The sequence below is a fragment of the Scyliorhinus canicula genome, chromosome 9, assembly GCF_902713615.1.
Source record: "Scyliorhinus canicula chromosome 9, sScyCan1.1, whole genome shotgun sequence".
Classification (NCBI taxonomy): domain Eukaryota; kingdom Metazoa; phylum Chordata; class Chondrichthyes; order Carcharhiniformes; family Scyliorhinidae; genus Scyliorhinus; species Scyliorhinus canicula.
In genome coordinates, this window is record NC_052154.1 from 60,253,528 (window position 1) to 60,267,824 (window position 14,297).

Below are 14,297 nucleotides of genomic sequence, written 5' to 3' on the forward strand. Positions count from 1 at the left end.
ATTTGTTTTACTCAGCACTGGATACTCTTGGGAGATGCTACTCCAGAATTCTGACAGCCTCATGGACTTTTGGCGTGTTTTTAATGTGCTGTCGCAGGTAAGATAGTCTTTGCATTTGGAGTCAGCTGTAAGTTAATAACTAACCCTGAAGTCTCAACTTCAAAAAGATTTTTTCAGCCACCACTTCTCTTTCAAAATCTGAGACTTTTCTTCTCATTTGGCAGTACTTCCCTGAATATAACACACATGGGCTTTGCATCCTTATTTGCATTGGCACAATTGACAAAACCATCACCTTTATACTGCTTTCTTCCCCAGTTAAATTTCTTCTTTGGAGGCTATTATTCAGAGACCCTGGAGTCCTGTACAGGCTAATACTTACAATGCTCAGTCCTGCCATAGATTCTCCTGGTAAGCTCTCTCCAGCAGATTCAGATGGGAGATCCTGGCTAGTTGGTACACTGCCTATTTGTGTCCCTGCCTGTCTCTTCCTTGTAACAAAATAATTCATCTTCACAGCCCTCTTGCCTTGCCAAGAAACAGCGAAAAATGGAAGAAGCTCTCTTCCGTGATTTAATGCCAAATGCACGTGAGTGTACGTGCAGGACCCGTGACCTGTTCACTGCTGACGCTTATGGTTAGAATATTGCACACAGCCTCAATTCATTCTCATTTAAGAGCTGGCAGCGGCCACCATTCTCAATTTAAATGCCATTAGCGGTCATTGGGCACTTCTCCTACGATCGGGACAACTGCGAGAACACCGTATCCGATCTTCCATGACCCTCCCGACACCTGCCAGGGACCCACCTGTGGGTCATGACTCACAGTTTGAAAAACCTTGGTTTAGATTGTACTCCAAATTTAATGGGTAAGAATTAAATCAAATTCTAAAATGTAACTGTCTCATTAAGTGCATCCGGAACACAGTGACTTGTTGGACATGAAGGGTTGTAAATTGCTTTTGATCCATTTGGAAGCCTGAAATGGAAGCCACCCTCCTATCAAAAAGCCTGAAATTGGCACCAAAATTGGGCCTCGGGCCTCCTTATATTATTAGATTGGGAATCTGGCATCTCTTGCCTACAGTGTTCACGTTTCTAAAAGATGAGGGAAAGTGTAGCAGAAATGACAGTCGGTGACGGGGCCATTATAAGCACTGTTAATGGACTGCCTCTGTTCCACAGGAAAGCTTGAAAAATTTACCTTTTTTGGCGGCGGTTGCTGTTTACATAGAACATAGAACAGTACAGCACAGTACAGGCCCTTCAGCCCACAATGTTGTGCCAACCATTTATCCAAATCGAAGATCAACCTAACCTACACCCCTTCAATTTACTGCTGTCCATGTGCTTGTCTAAGAGTCGCTTAAATGTCCCTAATAACTCTGACTCCCTCACCTCTGCTGGCAGTGCATTCCACACACCCACCACTCTCTGTGTAAAGAACCTACCTCTGACATCTCCCCTATACCTTCTTCCAATCACCTTAAAATTATGTCCCCTCGTGACAGCCATTTCCACCCTGGGGAAAAATCTCTGGCTATCCACTTTATCCATGCCTCTCATCACCTTGTACACCTCTATCAAGTCACCTCTCTTCCTTCTTCGCTCTAGTGAGAAAAGCCGTAGCTCCCTCAACCTTTCTTCATAGACATGCCCTCCAGTCCAGGCAGCATCCTGGTAAATCTCCTCTATACCCTCTCCAAAGCATTCACATCCTTCCTATAATGAGATGGCCAGAACTGGACACAATATTACAAGTGTGATCTAACTAGGGTTTTATAAAGCTGCAGCAAAACCTCGCGGCTCTTAAACTCAATCCCCCTGTTAATGAAAGCCAACACACCATACTCCTTCTTAACAACCCTATCAACCTGGGTGGCAACTTTGAGGGATCTATGTACGTGGACCCCAAGATCCCTCTGTTCCTCCACACTTCCAAGAATCCTGCCTTTAACCCTGTATTCAGAATTCAAATTTGGCCTTCCAAAATGAATCACTTCATATTTATCAAGGTTGAACTCCATCTGCCACTTCTCAGCCCAGCTCTGCATCCTGTCAATGTCCTGTTGTAACCTGCAACAACCCTCAACACTATCTACAATTCCACCAACCTTCGTGTCATTGGCAAACTTACTAACCCACCCTTCAACTTCCTCATCCAAGTAATTTATAAAAACCACAAAGAGCAGAGGTCCCAGAACAGATCCTTGAGGGACACCACTGGTCACCGACCTCCAGGCGGAATACTTTCCACCCACTACCACTTGCTGTCTTCTTTCTGCCAGCCAATTCTGTATCCAGACAGCCAAATTTCCCTGTATCCCATGCCCCCTAACTTTCTGAATGAACCTACCATGTCGAACGTTATCAAATGCCTTACTGAAATCCATATACACCACATCCACTGCCCACTTTCATCAATGTGTCTCATCACATCCTCAAATAATTCAGTGAGGCTTGTGAGACATGACCTGCCCCTCACAAAGCCATGCTGACTATCTTTAATCAAACTATGTTTTTCTAAATAATCATAAATCCTACCTCTCAGAATCCTTTCCAATATTTTCCTCACCACAGACATAAGATAGGTCTGTAATTCCCAGGGATTTCCCTATTCCCTTTCTTGAACAGGGGAACAACGTTCGCCTCCCTCCAATCATCCGTTACTACTCCAGTGGAGAGTAAGGACGCAAAGATCATCGCCAACGGCACAGCAATCTCCTCCCTCGCTTCCCATATGAACCTTGGGTATATCCCGTCTGGCCCAGGGGACTTATCTATCCTGATGCTTTTCAAAATTTCCAGCACATCCTCCTTCTTAATATCAACCTGTTTGAGTCTATTAACCTGGTTCACACTGTTCTCATGAGCAACAAGGTCCCTCTCTCTAGTGAATACTGAAGCAAAATATTCATTTAGGACCTCCCCTACTTCCTCAAACTCTTGGCATAAGTTCCCTCCACTATCTCTGATCAGCCCTACTCTCATTCTGATCATCCTCTTAATTCTCACATAAGTGTAGAACGCCTTGGGGTTTTCCCTAATCCTTCCTGCCAGGGCTTTTTCATGCCCCCTTCTAGCTCTCCTCAGTCCATTTTTGAGTTCCTTCCTGGCTACCTTGTAACCCTCTAGCGCCGTGCAAAATCCTTGTTTCCTCAACCTTACGTAAGCTTCCTTCTTCCTCTTGACTAGAAGCTCCACTTCTCTTGTCAACCAAAGCTCCTTCACCTTAAAATTCCTTCCTCATCTCAGTGGGACAAAACTATCCAGCACTCACTGCAAGTGCTCCTTAAACAACTCACACATTACTGTTGTGCATTTCCCCAAGAACAATTGTTCCCACTTTATGCTCCTCAGCTCCTGTGTAATGGCAGTATAATTTAGGACACAGAATTTGCCGAAGTATCCTCAGTGGAACAGATCTGAGATGGATGATGTCCAATTTGGCAGAGTTAGCCTCATACAGATATTAGGCCCCCACATCCACATTTGAAAGGGATCTAATGCATTCTTGAGGCACAAAGGTCTGTCCAAAATGTCCCAGTTCAATGGCGTATCAGATATTGGGCGGCATTCTCCCCTACCCGGCGTGATGGAGGGTGCCGGAGTAGGGGAGTGGCGCACACTACTCAGGGGTCGCGCCTCCCCAAAGGTGGGGAATTCTCCCCACCTTTGGGGGCCAGCCCTGCGCCGGAGCGGTTTGCACCAGAAGACTGGCGCAAACACCCGGCGCCCCCGGCAGCAGGGCTGGCCGAAAGGCTTTCGCCGGTCGGCGCATGCGCGATGTGGTGTTCCCTTCCGCCTCCGCCATCGTGGAGGCCGTGGCGGTCGCGGAGGAACATAGTGCACCCAGGGCACTGGCCCGGCCCCTGATCGGGGGGCCCCAATCGCGGGCCAGGCCACCGTGGAGGCACCCCCCGGGGTCCGATCGCCCCCCCCCCCCCAGGACCCCGGGGGCCTGCTCGCGCCGCTGAACCCGCTGTTCCAGAGGTGGTTTAAACCTCGGCGGTGGGAGAGGCCTCCCAGCGGCGGGACCTCGGCCCATCCGGGCCGGAGAATTGCCGCAGGGGCCTCTCCGATCGGTGGGGCGAGATTCCTGCCCCCGCCACTTCCCGGATGGCGGAGAATCTCTGCCACAGCGGGGGCGGGATTTTAGGCGCCCCCAGGCGATTCTCCGACCCTGCTGGGGGTCAGAGAATTTTGCCCATTATTGTAGATAGTGCAATGATCCCTGATATTGGCTATCATTGTGTCCATCATATGTCAATGAATTGAGCGCAACTAAGCCACTTCACAAAACAGAAAATTACCCATTGTACTAATCTCAAGTTTTAGACAGATGGCAAATGTCTCTTACACCCTCCAGTAACTGGCACCATTAGTCAGAAATGCTGAAAAGGAACTGCACGTTTTGAAGCAAGGAAACAACTTCACAGAGCACGGATGTGGGGTTTTGACAGAAATGGAATGCAAACAGCAACATGTTTTGCAAACTGCTTCTGTCACAGAGTCAAAATCCTAGGACTCGCCACCTCACGCGTTGCAAATGTACCTTCATCACATGATGACAGAGGTTCATGAAGAAGATCCACCACCACCTTCTCATGGCAGGGATAGATAACTGCTGCCTTTCCCAGCAATGCCTCCAACCCAAAATGAATCAAATTGAAACAAAACCACAGGCCTTTCACCTGCAGTAGCTTGCACCATTGCTGGTAACCAGCAGTTCAGGTTGGTGCAACCACTAATTAAACTAAGTGGTCACCTGTGGCAATAAATTGAAGTGAAACTATATAAAGCTTGAAAATGATATCAGAAACTTGCCACGAGTGCCAGATGTTTCCACAAAACCCTGGAGTTTGTTGAAGTTGCTCTTTCACAGCTACGCCCAATCTCACTCATGCTCATTAAACCTACAGTGACAGCAACACCATCCATTCCATGATTACTGATCCACCAATCACAATCTCCCCTTCTCCTCCATGATCACCTATCTACCAATCACAATCTCTCCTTCCCGTTTGAGCTCAATGATCCATCAATGACAGCTTCCCCTCTCCTAGGGCTGCACCCACTCATGCTGGTTACCTAAGAATTACAAAGAGTAACTATACAGGAAGAAGTAAATGGGGTGTGTAAAAAAAGAAATGCAATAACTATGGGTGACTTTAATCTACATATAGATTGGAGAAATAAGATTGGCAAAGGTAACTTAGATAATGAGTTTATAGAATGTATTCAGGACAGTTTCTCAGAGCAGTGCATTCTAGCGCCATCCATTCTAGACCTGGTAATGTGCAATGAGACAGAAGCCTCTAGGTGACAGTGATCATAACATGATAACATTCTATGTTCAGTTGACGGTGAGAAGTGTGGGTCTAAGACTAGTCTCTTAAACTTAAATAAAAGCAATTATGATGGTTTGAAGGCAGAGTTACTAAATTGAACTGGGAAACTAATTTAAAAGATATGAAAGTAATTATGCAATAGCTGACTCTTCAGGCAATATTTATTAACTCACAGCAAAGATTTATCCCAGAGTAAAGAAAGACTCTTAGAGAAGGATGCATCATCTGTGGCTAAATAAGGAAATTATAGTTGGTATTAAATCGAAAGAACATTGTACAATTCTCTGAAGGTTAGTGATAGGTCAGATTGGACAGATTTTCAGAACATAGAAGAATGACTAAAACGAACAAAGAGGGAGAAATTAGAATATGAGAGGAAGCTAGCTATAAAAACAGGCAGTGAGACAGACTACAGGCATTTTAAAAAGAAGGGCAACTAAAGAGAGTGTTGGTTCTCTAGATAGTGTGTCTGGGGATATCAATAATGGAAAACAAGTAAATGGTGGAAACGTTGAACAGATATTTTGTGTCTGTTTTTACTGTAGAAGGCTTGGAAAAAATTTCCAAAGATACTTGAGAATCAAGAGGTGACAGGGAGAGAAAGGCAATCATCACTACCAGGATAATGGTATTGGGAAAACTATTAAGCCTAAAGCTGACAAGTTCCTATGATCTACTGACCTGCATCCTAGGGACTTAAAAGAAGGGGCTGCAGGGATAATCGAGGCATTGGTTAAACCTTCCAAAATTTCTTAGATTCTGGAAGGGTGCCAACGGATTGGAAAAGAGCAAATGTATCACCTTTATTCAAGAAAGGAGGGGAAAAGGAAGCAGGAAACTATAGGCCAATAAGCCTAACATCTGTCACAGGGACATTGCTGGAATCCATTATTAAAGGAGGTTTTAGCAGGATAGTTAAACAGTCATAATGGGATCAGGCAGAATCAACATGGTTTTGTGAAAGGGGAACCATGTTGAAATAATTTCCTGGAGTCCTTTAAGAAAGTAACAAAGAACCTGGATAAAGAGAAACCTGTAGAATTGGGTACTTCAATTTGAAAAATGCATTTGATAAGGCGACGTGTCAACGGTTACTCGGCAAAATAAGAGCTCTTAGTATCGGGGGTTACATATTAGCATAGAAAGAAGTTTGGTCAGCTCAGAGGAAGCAGAGAATAAGGCTAAGTGGGTTGTTTTCGCGTTGGCAAGATGTAATAAGTGGAATGCCACAGGGATCAGTGCTGTAACCTCAACTACTTACAATTTTTTTCAATGACTTTGCTGAAGGGATTAAATACATGGTAGCTAAATGTGCTTGGGACACCAAGATAGCTAGGAAAGTAAGTTGGCAACAGGAAGTAAACGGATGTAGCTACATCAAGTGAGTGGACAAATAATGGTCGATAGAGTATAAGGTAGGAATATGTGATCTTGTCCATTTTGGCAGGAAGAACAGCAACATATTATTGAAATGGAGAGAGATTGCAGGACCCAGTGGTCCAGAGGTGCCCTCGTACATAAATGACAAAGGTTGCAGCAAGTTATTAGGAAGGCAAATGGAATTTTTGTGTTTATTGCAAGATGAATAGAATATAAAAGTAAGGGAGTTTTACTGCAGATGCACAGGGCCTTGGTGACACAAGGGGCGAGATTCTCCGACCCCCTCCCGCCAGGTTGGAAAATCGCCCGGGACCGGCGTCAGGCCTACACCCGCCGTGTCCCAAATTCTCCGCCCCCTGAGATTCGGCGGGGGTGGGAATCGCGCTGCGCCGGTCGGAGGGCTCCCTGCGGCGATTCTCCGGCCCACGATGGGCCGAAGTCCTGCAGCTGACTTTCCTCGCCCGTCGGCGTGCATTAAACCACCTCTATTACCAGCGGGTTTGGCTGCGCGGGCGGGGTCCTGGGGGGGGGGCGCAGGTCGATCTGACCCTGGAGGGTGCCCCCACGGTGGCCTGGCCCACGATTGGGGCCCACCGATCAGGGGGCGGGCCTGTGCAGTGGGGGCACTCTTTTTCTTCCACCATCGCCATGGCCTTCACCATGGCGGAGGCGGAACTGACCTCCTCCCCTGTGCATGCGCCGGAATGACGTCAGCAGCTGCTGACGCTCCGACGCATGCGCGGACTTACGCCGGCCGGCGAAGTCCTTTCGGCCCCGTCTGGCATGGCGCCAAAGGCCGGTCACGCCAGCCGGCGGAGTGGGAACCACTCCGGCGCGGGCCTAGCTCCTCAATGTGAGGGCTTGGCCCTGCACCTTTGGGGTGGCCCGACGCCGGAGTGGTTCATGCCACTCCAACACGCCGGGACCCCTGCCCTGCCGGGTAGGAGAGAATCCCGGCCCATATCTGGAATAGTGTGTACAGTTTTGGTCTCCTTATTTGAAAAAGGATATAATTGCAGTGGGAGCAGTTCAGAGACAGTTCTTGTGACTCTTTCCTGGGATGAAGGACTGAACTTACGAAGAAAGGTTAAATAAATTGGGCCTATCCTCATTTAAGTTTAGAAGAACAAGAGATGATCTTATGAAACATATAAGATCCTAAGGGGACTTGATAGAATAGATACAGGGAGAATGTTTTACTTGTGGGACAGACTAGACTAGGGGGAAGGGTTTAAAATAAGAGGTCTCCTGTTTAAAGCAGAGATGAGGAGACATTTTTCTCTTGAGGTTTGTTAGTTTGTGAAACTCTTCTCCCTAAAAAAACAGCAGAATTAGTGTCATTGAATTTAGTTAAGGCTGAGTTCGATAGATTTTTGATAGAGAAGGGTTATGCGGGAAGACCAGAAAAGTGGAGTTAAGACCACAATCAGAACAGGATCGTCTTATCGAGTGGCGAAGCAGGCTCAAGGGGCTGAATGGCCTACTCCTGCTCTGGAGCCCCATGTTCCTACGTATTTCCCATGTTTTCAATCAATCGGAGCTCCTGGATGATCTTGTGGTGATGTGGGTTTGAGGTGTCACAAAAGATCTGGGAGTACGCAAATGTAGCGAGAGGCGCTGAGGGAACATGGTGCTGCAGAATAGTGGGAGGGTGAGACTGGAGACAGGGCAGGTTGTGGATAACAACTACTTGTGGGTTTCACAATTTTTACCAGTTGTGTGGGAGTGGGACAGATGAAGAACAACTGTCAGTGCCATCTTATTGTATTCATTTTCAGACGTTAATTGTGAGAGGTAGTACAAGGTTGAAGGTTCCTCGAGGACACCGAATACTCTTGCACCAGCCATGTAGCAATGTATTGAAATGATTGCCTCTCGTAACCTCAAACAAAATAATAGGATGAGAGGATTCAGCTGAGCAAATGTGCAGGTATAAGCTTGCAGCAAGTGACATTTTTTGGTGCAACTTCTTATATTCACTTCCTTCCAATGTTATTTTGTTGCATGACTGGTTCTCTGCTTGTTATAGGCAGGACGCCATCCGAGGAATGGTCAGCTAGTTACAGAGAAAAATGATCAGTACAAGTATTTGGAAATGCAAAATTAAGTAGTAATTTTACAATATAAATTTGATCCCACCCTTTCAACAGTGACTCATTAAAGCTAACAGAAAAATTGTTTCACTTGTTATGCTTGCTTGAAAGGATGTGATGGACAATGGGTTTAGCATCCACTGCCAGATCTGTCTGGACTACATACAGCACCATCGGATTCTGCTCTTGTCTGCTGATGCTGCTCATTATTCCAGGATCATCATGGAATGCAAACATAATCCCCAGTTAAAATCGGCTTCTTAAACCCCTCTCCTTGTCTCTTCTACCCTCATCTCCTCTGATAATTGCAAGCAGCTCATGGACTTCCTTCTCACTAAGACCCAGCCCATCTGATCAGTTGCCTCTGCCACGTCCATTTCTTCCACAAGCCCACCTGGAAATATCATCTAAATTTCCAACCTGCCTTGGTCTTGAACACGCATCTTTGTCTAGTTTCTCTCCTACCTCCCTCATGCCCTCTCTTGAGTTCATGTTGTTCACAAGACTCCATCTCCCTCGACTCTAGCCTCACTAAACTGCTGACCACTCCACTTTCCCCCTCTCCGTGATACTGTTAATGGCTCTCGCTTCATTTATAACTTTGCCCAGTTCTGGTGAAAGCTTCAGAGACCTGAAACCTTGACCAGGCTTCTCTCTCCACAGGTCTGCCAGATGTGCTGAGCTTTTCCAATCGTTTCCATTCTTATTTCTCTCTTCAGCTGTTGCCTGTCTCTCCTTTAAATCTGCCACTGGCTCCTCCACTCCCCCAGAATAAACCCTCACCCCTCCATCCTTGCAAAGCACCGTTATTGCAAATTACCGCCTGCATCAGCAACCTCACCCTGTCTGCAGCCTTTGACATGATTGACCATACCATCTCCTTCCAACACTTCTCCACTAACATCTAGCAGGGTGGGAATGCTCTTGCCGGCATGGATTCAATCTTATCTATCTAATCATAGCCAGGGTATCACTTGCAATTGCTTCCCTTCATTATTATCCCTGGTATCCCTCCAAGGGACTATCCATGCCACCATCCCCCATCACTCCCCCCCCCCCCCCCCCCCCCCCCCCCAACACTCCTATTTATCATGTCTATACTGCTCTCGGCAATATCACCCTAAAACACAGGGTTCGTTTTTACATGTACGCTGACAACGTCCAACGTTACCTCACCACCACCTTTGCTGACTCTCCAAGCTTGCTCGATTCTGAGACTGTTCATTTGACATCCGGTGCTAGATGAGCAGAAATATCTCCCAATTACATATTTGGGAAACCAAAGCCACTGTTTCTAGACCCTGCTCCTAACTCTATTCGTTGGCTGCCAATTCCAACTCTCTCCTTGACAAATGTCTGCAAAAACACTAGCCCGTTTGCAACCTTGGTGTCATATTTGGCCCCGAGATGAGCTTCCAGTGACACATCTTCACCATCGCTAAGAACACCTATTTCCATCTTCATAACATTTCCCTATTTTGCCCCTGCCTCAGCTCACATGCTGTTGAAATCTTCATTCATGCTTTGGTTAAATCCAGACTTGACCAGTCCAATGCACTCTGGTTGGTCCCACATTCTACCCTCTGTAACTAGAGATCATCCAAAACCTGGCGACTCATGTTCTAACTCACATCATGTCCCTTCACCTATCATCCTTGTGATTACTGATCTACATTGGCTCCCTATCAGACTGTCTTGATTTTAAAATCCTCACCTTTGTTTTCTAATCCGTTCATTCACCTCTTCGGTTCCAAGTTGGGGGAATTCTCCCCCCACCAACCTCTCTAGCTCGCTTTCTCGATTCCCTCCTTTCAGCCACTCCTGAAAACCTACCACTTTTTAGTCATCTAACCTAATAATAATTGGGTTGGTGTCATATTTTCTTTTATAATGATCCTCTGGGATGTTTCTTTATGTTAAAGGTGCTTTATAAACATATAGTTGTTGCTTGGAGTTGGTTGACAAAGTAACCCCCCAAGAGGGAGGTGCATTAATTAATCATTGATAGATAATAGATATTTTTCTTTACCCTTGATAAAAGTTTGGGTCCACCATCAATATCATCTAGGGTTCAGCGACACTATTGACTCACTTAAGCAGAGTGTCTTGTGTTTTTGGCCGTTGACTCACTGCCTTATATCTGCTCATATGATGACATAACCCAGCAACGTATAGTTCTGTCATTTCTTCAGTCTCTTCAAAGGCAGGTTAAGTTAACATGAGCTAAGCTAAGACTTGGTTGAATTGTTAAGTTGTTTCATTGCACAGCAAGTGAAATGTACAGAGCAGCAGTTCTGATTGGATTAGATTGTTGTCATCAACCTAACTTGTTATCATGTAACAACTTAACAATAGTGAACTGAATATATTGCCCCTTTTCACAGGTTACTCTGCTTGATTTAAGCAGCTTAATTTGTCTGCACTGTAACATTTCGAGCCCACCCCCATTCTCAGGGTAACAAGGCTGGGCAATAAAATTAAGTCTTGCTAATGTCATTCATAAAAATGTGTCAGTCATGTTGATTTTCCCAGGAGCATTGAAGTGTAAAATCAAACAGTCTTAGGGATACCTAAAAAATTGACCCTAAGAGATGCCAAGTGTTCCAAATCACCCCATAGGACGTCAAGGCAAGGGCGGTCTTGATGTCGGGTGCAAGCCAGACATTAATCTATCTCGAGTCACTGAGGTCTACATCACAGGAAAGGCCCTTCGGCCCATCCTGTCTGTGCCAGTCAAAAACAGCCACCTACCTTTTCCCTTTCAGAACACCCAGTAAATTTCGAGAATTTCCTGTGGACATAATTTGATTTTTTACCATCAATGACGCTTCTTCTTTAAAAACCTGGAATATTTTCGGGTCACAATGTCTTCGAATTTGTTTTAGTTTTCATTTATTCCCATGCGGTTTCCTTTTCTCAGATGGGTGGTATGGAGGCGGTCGTTACTGGAATTACAGATGACTTCAAAATTCTGAAGAAACACCGCAAGCTTTTCACATTTGTGACTGCAGGTGGAACTTTCCTCGTTGCACTCTTCTGCATCACCAATGTAAGTGGCGTAGCAGGGTTTGGGAAAATAGTGGTGAAAAGGCAACACAATTAATCGTTAATTTGTTAGCAGGATGCAATTGTATCTGTTCAGCAAACTGCTGGATTGTGATTTCTGTTGATATCCTAAATGGGTAATTGATTTACAACAGCAGTTTTATAACTGGCTGGCAAATTGAGAATGTGTTACTATGAACTGGTTTCCAAGCTATATAGTTATAGCATGGTTATTTTTATGTTAATTCTATGTTTGTCAGAAGTTCACAGTTCATGAGTTGCAATGCATTATTGGTAAATGACAAAAATTAAACACAAATCTAAACCAATCATTAAGTAACTCAATCATGAGTTAATTAGCCAATTTGGACATCGACTAACAGCATAGTTACACGTGGTCTATGACTTACATTTCATTAGCTTGTTAAACGCTGTTTGCACCCGTTTTAAATAACCACTACCATCAGGAAGATGATGGGTGCAATGAGAATGCTGCCTGCCTGATAAAAATAGTCAGAGTCTCTAACTATTGTCATGTTTGGGCCTACTTTCAACTCTGTCAGGAAGCTGTGTCGGTGCGTTTGGAGTGTCATGTTCATTATGGAAGGTAGAAAGTCTGGTAGTCAGCCAGTCTTGGTAGATTAAAGTAGGGGAGGTGACCTTGAGGAAGAGCTCTGGAGGCTCACTATGAGGTTGGTGGATTATTTTCTGGGATAACAATGTTTATGAATGACTTGCAGGGGTCCATAATGCAAAGTGTAAATGGGTGGAGAAGACAGAGTGTATTCTGCCCCCATTGACTTTTCAAAACTGCATTGAGGTCCTAATAATGTCATTGACTTCAAATTTGCATTGGCTAATGAGACTCCAGTATGGATTCTTGCAGTTGTGTAATGACTATACAAATCTATGACTCCTGCCTGTTTTGACAGGAACCCCTGTTAATTACATATCAATAGTGTTTCATTATATGCACATGGAGAGTAGTAATTGGGCTTTCACTTAAGCAGAGATCCTAATTAAAACTGAGGTGTGGTTGAATTAGGAGGTATAGGCCTGTAATGTTTCAATTTATCCATAAATATATGACTGACTAAAGATTAGCCCCAGTTCTATCCTTCAACAATTGGTTTTCCAGGATAGAACAGACCATAGTGTGCCTTATCAAGACACCTTAAGTTGATCATCCTGATGTCATTGTGAGCAGAATGATAAATGCTATGATTTTCATTGTGTTACCACCTGCCCTTGTCCAACTGTGGATGGAAATAAATGAAAATCAGTTACATTAACAAGCAGTAGCAATGTTTCATCTTGCTCCTCACCACATCAAAAGCATCTAAGTGCTTTCTGCAGTAAGACCAGAGGAAGTAAAACAACTTGCCCATTTCATGTGGTGAGGAGCTGTCAATCATAGCAAGAGTGTTTCTAAATATTCCGGTTAGCATCAAAGCAGAGTACTTGAGATACATTAAAGTGTGAAGGGAAAGATCAATAAACAATCTACCAAGCAGCTGTGCCTGAACCATGAAACTGTCAATCACAGGTTAGTGAGGTGTTGCTCTGTGAAATTGAATGGATGCTTAGCAAGAGATTTGAAGTTTTTTCAAGTGGTGGGCTTTCTTGAAAGCCTCTGACACTTGTAACTGCTGTTGTTTTAAAGGTATTTGCCTGAGGGAGTAGATGTTAGGAAAGGAAAAGTGTTCCTGCGTTGATTCTTCACTGGACTGCTTTTCAGCTGTCAGGCAAAGCAGTTCAGGCTGAGGAGACTGATGTGTTAGGCAGGTTGGCTCGATGTGGACTGCACTCGATGCAGGGAAGCTAGAAACAGACGTCTAACACTGGAGAAGATCCAACACTCTTTTATTCAACGATAGAATATTCAGCTGTGGTTCAACACTATACTGAACTGACTGGAGACCTAGTAGTAGCCTGACCAGACTTACTAGCTACCGCATGGTGTTTGCACTTGCTAGCTCGTGGACTCTGACTGTCTCAGTGGCTGGGTTCAGAGAGAGCGGGAAACCTAGTGCCCTCTGGCTTTATAGTGGTAGTGTCCTGTCTGGTGATTGGCTGCACTGTGTTGTGTGCTTACTGGTCATCCTGTGTGTCAATCACTGCGTGTCTGCACATCATTATATACATGAATAGATATGATGACAGTGGCCACTTCGGAATTAAAACCTCAGACCAGCATGATGCTGTTCAGCAGAGGACTGCCTGAGATCACCATGATGAGGATGATCTTAAGATTGCCTAGGGCTGGAATGGGAAGACCAGACACTGTACCCCCATTCCGGGTGGGGTCCTGGGGTCAACCCTTCACTCAGATCCCAAGCCCGCCTAACCTCCAGGACCTTTGGGTGATCCCTCTTCTGCAGTCTGGCAGCAGCAGAGAGGTGCATGATCCACAACTTGATCCCTTT

The 14,297-nt window shown here is 45.2% G+C and overlaps 1 protein-coding gene across 1 annotated transcript in view; it reads left to right on the forward strand.

Moving 5' to 3' along the window:
• slc6a2 (solute carrier family 6 member 2) overlaps positions 1-14,297 on the forward strand; it is a 200,712-nt gene that overhangs the window by 160,620 nt on the left and 25,795 nt on the right. Inside the window, exon 9 of the mRNA XM_038806745.1 lies at positions 11,747-11,875. Within this exon, the coding sequence (XP_038662673.1) occupies positions 11,747-11,875 (129 nt within the window). The remainder of the gene's footprint in view (positions 1-11,746; positions 11,876-14,297) is intronic.